A 6621-nucleotide genomic window follows, 5' to 3' on the forward strand; every position below is an offset into this window, starting at 1 on the left:
CTGGCCTTGACGCCTTGTGCCCAGCTTCCACACGGGGCTGTTATTTCCCCTGCTGTGCAGGGTACCTTCATCTCTCCACAGAGCCCTGTCATCCTGACAGCCACATGTGTCCCCCCCCCCCCCAAACATTGCTCGGGGTCTCCTGGGGCAAAATTGCACCCCCTGTAAGAACTCATCACCTTTGTGTGTGTGTTTATTTTAAGATAAGGTCTTACAGTGTCGCTCAGGCTGGGCTCCAAGTCTTGGCAACCTTATTTTTCTAAAGGCGTAGTGGGCAGAGTCACTGCCTCCCATCCTGGACTTGAGTCCTGGCAGGGTACTGAGACAGCTTCTCCGTCCTGGGCTCTGGATCAGAGATGCTCCAGCCGACTGAGCTCTCCAGGCTTCTCCCCAGCTCATGCAGTCTGAGCCTGGCTGCAGCAGCATTGCGTCTCTCAGTGGCTGTCACAGCAGTAGGTCCCCTGGCATGGAGTTGGGGGGTGGGGCACCCTGCAGTGCCCAGGATGCCTGCCCCAGAGAACAACCCAGCCCCAATGTTCATGGGGTGCAGGAGACATTGAAATAGGACGTCAGACACGTTTGCAGCTGGGTGTGGCGGTGCCCACCTGTGGTTCCGTGCTCTGCGGCCTGGGGCAGGAGGAAGTGCACGTTGAGCCCTGTCTCAGAAAACCTGAAGTCTTATCTACCCGGTGCACAGTTCTGCATGGGGTAGCCCAATCTCCTGGCCATCCAACAGCAGCACCTGTCCTGAGAAACGGTGTTGGTCATGCTGTGACTCCTGGCAGAACAGCGAATCCCTCACGAGCCCTGACGAGACCAGCGTGGTAGCTCCACACCCCAGGGCCTGAGGCATACAGCCCATGTCTGTGTCTTGCCCAGTTAAAGCCCAGCATGGAGGCAGTGGCAGACCCAGGCTCCTTTTGTGAGCAGCCACACTTCCTCTGTCCCCAGCTGATTAATGAGAACACTGACACGGGTGGCATGGACAGCGCCACGCAGCCCAGCTCAGAAACGCCAGCTGCCACCAACTACTTCCTCCAGTACATCAGCTCCAGGTATGCTCCGGGCCCCACTGGAGCAGCTGCCTCGGGAGGGCATAGCAGGGCGGTGGGCTCATCAAGGCCTCCTGACCTGAGAGGACAGGGCTTGAGTGGGCTGTCCATGATACGTGGAGGACACGGCTGGCCCTCGGTGATGCCTGTCACACTGAGCTTACACCCACAGCAGAGCTGCCCAGGCTGGGCATGTGGGCCTCTTGAGATGTCCTCGCAGCCCTCCTTGAAGAGGCGTGGAGAGCACCTGGCGCTGTGTGCACACGTGGCCTGTGTGGGCAGGGGTGTCCAACAGCTCCGGGAGCTCTGCATTTGTCAGGAGTAATGCTCGCCATGTCTCCTCTTCAGTTTAGAGAACTCGACCAGCAGTGCTGACGCCTCCAGCAACAAGTTTGTGTTTGGCCAAAACATGAGCGAGCGCGTTTTGGTGAGTGGGGAGGGGAGGGCGGGGACGAGTGCAGCTGCAGCCCCTGGGGACACGTGGCACATGGATGCTATGTGTCACCTGTACATCAGAACCAGCTTAGACAGGGCAGGGGCCTTGGCTTTGCTCCTGGGGAGGCTCCCAGTTCTATGGGGAACTCCCCAGCCCCACACCAACTTCCCTGGGTACCTTATTTCTCTAGAGCCCCCCTAAGTTAAATGAAGTCTGCTCCGATGCCAGCAGGGAGAACGCAACCGCAGAGTCCGGGTCCGAGTCGTCCTCCCAGGAGGCCACCCCTGAGAAAGGTATGGCATAGATCATAGCAGTGTGGGCGTCCTGTCTGGCCCATGGGAACCTGTGATGGGGACCAGGGGCGTTAGAGCCCTCCCAGCGGGGGTGGCCAAGTGGGAACCTCGGGGCTCCATGTTTCCGCGGTGGGGGGGTTGGCTCCTTTGGTGTGAGGGCACTTGGCTGGTGGTGCATTCCTCCAGCAGGAGGTCTGGGACATTCCTTTCATTCGCCTTCTGTCCCCTGTGTCTCCTCGCTGGACAGGAAAGCAGGGGGTCCCAGAGGTCTCCCGGAGACCTAGGCTAGGTGTCGAGTTTCCTTCCCTGGGTCTAGCCTGCCAGGGACAGGGGACCCGTGGAGCCCTTAAACCATATAAACCATACCTCTCGCCAAGTGAAAGCGTCCGTCTTGTTCAGCTCATGACATTTCAGAGTCCCTGGCTGAGTCGGCGGCTGCCTACACCAAGGCCACAGCCCGGAAGTGCTTGCTGGAGAAGGTGGAGGTCATCACCGGGGAGGAGGCGGAGAGCAACGTATTACAGGTGCGCTTGCCTGGCCCAGCATGGAAGGTGCTGCCTCACGGATCTGCCCTTCTTTTTTTTCCTAGGCTGGTCATGGGGCTTGAACTAAGGGCCTGGGTACTAGAGTTTTTCCACTCAAGGTTGGCACTCTACCACCTTGAGACCTTGAGCCACTTTCAGTTTTCTGATGGTTTGTTGAAGATAAAAATCTCACAGACTTGACTGCCCCAGTGTGATTCGAACTGCGATCCATAGATCTCAGCCTCCTGAGTAGCTAGGATTACAGGCGTGAGCCACCAGTACCCAGCTCTTACTGATTTCTGTCTGGACAGTTAACATAAAGGACACAAAGAGAAGCCAGCTGAAGCCCAGCTGGGCACCCAGGCTGCACTTGGTCGTGTGGCCGGGGCACATTCCCTGCAGCCACACAGCCCAGCATGCTGGAGCCCCGAGGTCCCTGCCGCCCACAGGCTGCCGTGTGTGTTGCAGATCCAGTGTAAGCTGTTCGTCTTTGATAAGACATCACAGTCATGGGTGGAGCGAGGCCGGGGGCTACTCAGACTCAATGACATGGCGTCGACTGACGATGGGACGCTACAGTCCCGCCTAGGTAAGCTGCGACGGGAGACCCTGCTGGCCTGTGTCCACTCCATGTTCGCTTGGTGCTGGGGGCCCAGCTCTGCTTTTGTGTCCACTTGTGCTGCTGTTGGGGTAGCTTGGCAAAGGAGGGGTGGTAAGCCATCTGACCTGGTCCTAGTGCCGTGGCAGCTGAGTGTGGTGAGCCACCGCTGATGGCATGTCCCGGCCGTCTGCACAGAACCCCTCCCCCAGAGGACTCACCACGGAGCTCCGCACAGCCACACGTGCGTGTGCCCTGCTCCCCCATGGGCACCAGATACATCCTGTCACTTTTTTTTGTGGGGCTGGGTAGTGGTGGGGGCTGCACCCGCAGCCTCTGAGTTTTCCTGTGGTCAACACAAGACCTAACCCTTGGGCCTTTGACTGGGTTCCTGTTCTCTGACTTCCCCACGCCTGCCCTGGTAGGGAGAGCTGGACCCCAGAGCAGCCATGCCCCGCCTCTAGCTGTGCTCCACCGACTGCCAGCTTTGAATGTCTGCATGCCTCCCATCTGCTCTCCCAGCCCCAGCGGTTGTCCCACTGCTAGGAGTTCACCCGGGGCTTGCCGTGGGGCGTGGACCCCCCACCTGTGTGGGGACAGGAGTGTGGTGTGCCCAGGCTGAGCGCCTCATTGGTTACAGTGATGCGGACCCAGGGCAGCCTGCGGCTGATCCTCAACACCAAGCTGTGGGCGCAGATGCAGATGGACAAGGCCAGCGAGAAGAGCATCCGCATCACGGCCATGGACACAGAGGACCAGGGCGTCAAGGTCTTCCTGATCTCGGTGAGCTGACCCTCAGTGCTGAGCTGGCCCAGATCCCCTCGGAATGGCCTCCAGCTGCCTCCTTGCTGGATCTGACACCTATGCTCCAGGCCCTCTGCCCTAAGTCTTCCCCATTGGCTGGTGGCTCCTCCCCCAGCCAGCACCGACTTCCCTGATCCCGAGTCCCTCCCCACATGCCCGAGTGGCCCTTGGAGGAGAGCTCAGCCCTGCAGATGTGATCCAGATGGCAGGCGGCCCTGCCCTCACCACCTGCCTCCCCAGGCCAGCTCCAAGGACACGGGTCAGCTGTATGCCGCGCTGCACCATCGCATCCTGGCCCTACGCAGCCGTGTGGAGCAGGAGCAGGAGGCCAAGGTGCCTGCCCCTGAGCCCAGGGCCGCCCCGTCCAATGAGGACGACAGTGATGACGACGTGCTAGCTCCCTCGGGGGCCGCCGCAGCTGGTGAGCTGGGCAGGGCCTGCGGGAGGGAGAGCCTAGCGCTGACCTCGGCCCTGCAGCCCCCTCACGACCTGACGGGACCCGCTCTCATCTACAGGTGCAGGGGACGAAGCGGACGGGCAGACACCCGGGAGCACATAGCGGCCGGAGCCGGCACATGAGCTGCTGCTTTGTCCGTCTGTCCGCCGCCCGCCCCTCCCCGCAGGCTGCGTCCACAGGCCGGAACCGGAACCACACCTACCGGGGTGGCCACTGTGTGGATCAGCTCATCCCGTTCACAGCAGACCCGGGAGCTGCCTGGATGTGGTTCTGGGACACGAGTCTCATCATATTGATGAGCCAAAAGAGTGTTCCCCGCCCCTCCTTGATTGAAATGGCACATTAAGACTTGTCACAGCCTCTCACTGGGACTCAGAGACCTGCTTTCTTCACCGGATGGTGCAGCTGGGCGCCCGGGCTGCCACCCCTTCCTCAGTGGGTCCTGCTGCATGGCAGCAGCCCAGGGCCGGGTTGGGGTCCGTTGGTTCACAGGAAGGCAAATGCTGGGCCCGCGGACATTCTGTTTACTACTTTCTATTTCCCGGTCCCCAAGCTCTGATTTGGGGTTTCTATTTTACACTTTTTTTTTTTTTTTTTTTTTTTAACTTCAAAGGCTTTGGTCTGGGTGTCTTGGATTAAGATGCTCCTGAGCGCCGAGCAGGCCTGGCCTGCCGCCCTGGTGCTGGGCCTGTGCTGCACACTGGCCCCCTGGGCGCAGCGTTGGGCTCTGGTCTGGCCTTCACCAGAATGCCTGTCTGGAAGGTCACAGGCCTAGGAGGCTCCCAGGGGCCTCCTCACCCACTCCCACCCAGACCACATGGTTCACACCGTCAGGCACCCGGCGAGGACCCCTCCCTGCCCTAGACCATTCCTTGCCCAGCCTCAGATGTCGTGACCAGCCGGGGCCTCGAGCGGCAAGGGGCGGGCATCAACCAGGCACCGCCAAGGGCAGGGCCCTGTTCCACACACAGCACGCACAGCCCAGGGCCTGCACACCCTGCTGCCCTTCTAGACTTGAGAGGAAATCGCCACCCCACCTCAGGGCAGAGGCGACCATCCCTCTGCAGGTGGGGCATCTGCCTGGGCCAGCGCAGACACCGGAGGCCCATCCGAGAGCTCAGTCCCACTGCTTCAAGCCGTAGCCAGCTAGGGACAAGTAAAAGCAGACCATGCCCGTGTGTTCTGGAACATTTATGTGAGATTGTCATATGAAATGTATTTGGGAACTACATTAAAACTTTTAACTAAAGTCCTGGCTTCTGTGCATGCCAGGGGCCTCAGGAGGTCCAGCCCCTCCTCTGGGTCTGCGCCCATCCCAGCAGCCTTCTTCGCCCAGGGACCTGACGGGAGAGGGCCCGGAGGCCTGTGACCCCCGGGACCTGGCCACACTGGTGTTTGGATCCGCTGCCCTCTCCAGTGGAATTGGGCCGCTCACAGCCGCCAGGCGCTGGTCATCATGGCCACGAACTCCTCGTCCGTGTCCACGGAGGCGCTGAGGCTGCTGTAGTAATCCTGGAACTCTGCCAGTGTGACCTGTGGGGGTGCGGGCTGTGAGGGGCAGCGGGGGTGCCGGAGGACGGGGCCTGCCCGGGAACCCACCTGCCCATCCTTGTCGGAGGCCTCGAAGGTGTCCAGGAAGCGCCGGAGAGCCTCCTCCTCTGTCCACTCCCCGCTCCGCACCTTGGGGTGAGCCCGGCCACTGTACACCCCACGGAGGTCCTCCACCGTCACCACGCCGTCCCCGCTGCGGTCCAGCTTGGCGAAGGCGGCGGCAATGACCGCTGTCCGGGCCTGGGACATGGGGGGCTGGGGAGAGCCAGTGACCCCACCCTAAGCCAGAGATAGGGGTCCCATCTCCTGGGCCAGCACCCAACACCCCAAGGCCACCTTACCCGCAGCGCACGCAGGAACTCCTCCAGGTCCAGGGTCCCGCTGCCATCACGGTCCCAGCGCCGGCACACAGCGTCCGCCTCAGCCGCGTCCAGCACCAGCCCCAGCTCAGCCAGGCCTCGCCGGAGCTCCCCCGCGTCCAGGGACCGGCTCCCGTCCCGGTCCAAGCGGCGGAAAAACCTAGGGACACAGGAGGCTATGGAGGCTGCGGCAGTGGGGGCTAGGAGGGACAGAAGGAGCCCCCCTCACCTGGCCAGGCCCTGGATGCCTGAGGCCCCTCGGGACAGGCACTGCGCCCGTAGCCTCTCCATCACGCTGTCCACCGTGTCCATGTCGAGGCAGCTGGGGTAAGAGGTCTCAGTGGGTCTCCACGTTCCTGGGGCAGCCAGGCTCAGCGTGAGGCCACGCTGCAGCAGCCCCCCTGCCACTCACCTGGCTTGTGTCTGTCCCTGAGTCGTGCTGGCTCTGCCCAGTGTTCGTTTTGGTTCTGCCTAGAGAAGCTGTTGCTAGGGGACCGGGCCCTGGGGACTGGGAGGGACCCGGCTAAGCAGCCCTGTGCTTGAGAAA

General features: G+C 61.7%; 2 protein-coding genes across 4 annotated transcripts in view; one reads left to right on the forward strand and one right to left on the reverse strand.

Annotated features, from left to right (window-relative positions):
• Ranbp3 (RAN binding protein 3) overlaps positions 1–4769 on the forward strand; it is a 44491-nt gene extending 39722 nt beyond the window's left edge. The window contains exons 10-17 of the mRNA XM_090340271.1: positions 952–1055; positions 1401–1479; positions 1679–1781; positions 2181–2305; positions 2774–2894; positions 3544–3686; positions 3948–4128; positions 4223–4769. Coding sequence (XP_090196397.1) covers positions 952–1055; positions 1401–1479; positions 1679–1781; positions 2181–2305; positions 2774–2894; positions 3544–3686; positions 3948–4128; positions 4223–4266 — 900 coding nt within the window. The 3' untranslated portion in view covers positions 4267–4769. The remainder of the gene's footprint in view (positions 1–951; positions 1056–1400; positions 1480–1678; positions 1782–2180; positions 2306–2773; positions 2895–3543; positions 3687–3947; positions 4129–4222) is intronic.
• Positions 4770–5340: 571 nt separating this feature from the next.
• Positions 5341–6621, reverse strand: Caps (calcyphosine). Of its 3 annotated transcripts, XM_090340250.1 has the most exons (4): positions 6487–6611; positions 6304–6396; positions 6057–6234; positions 5341–5970 (listed from the first exon to the last, which is right to left on the reverse strand). In XM_090340250.1, the coding sequence occupies exons 2-4, from the start codon at positions 6384–6386 to the stop codon at positions 5596–5598; spliced, it is 636 nt and encodes a 211-aa protein (XP_090196376.1). In that variant the 5' UTR covers positions 6387–6396; positions 6487–6611; the 3' UTR covers positions 5341–5595. The 3 variants fall into 3 exon arrangements, with proteins under 3 accessions (XP_090196376.1, XP_090196385.1, XP_090196367.1); XM_090340259.1 differs by having other exon boundaries at positions 5341–5955; positions 6304–6621; XM_090340241.1 differs by having other exon boundaries at positions 6304–6612.

This window comes from Megascapheus bottae, chromosome 1 (genome assembly GCF_031878675.1).
Source record: "Megascapheus bottae isolate mThoBot1 chromosome 1, mThoBot2.hap1, whole genome shotgun sequence".
Lineage (NCBI taxonomy): Eukaryota > Metazoa > Chordata > Mammalia > Rodentia > Geomyidae > Megascapheus > Megascapheus bottae.

Bases quoted from the DNA above. Each gene is read 5' to 3' on its own strand.
- Caps (XM_090340241.1), bottom strand. From the start codon at position 6,386: ATGGACACGGTGGACAGCGTGATGGAGAGGCTACGGGCGCAGTGCCTG. The intron at 6,235-6,303 runs GTGAGGGGGGCT...CTGTGTCCCTAG, and splicing joins GGCATCCAGGGCCTGGCCAG to GTTTTTCCGCCGCTTGGACC. The intron at 5,971-6,056 runs GTAAGGTGGCCT...GGCTCTCCCCAG, and splicing joins AGTTCCTGCGTGCGCTGCGG to CCCCCCATGTCCCAGGCCCG.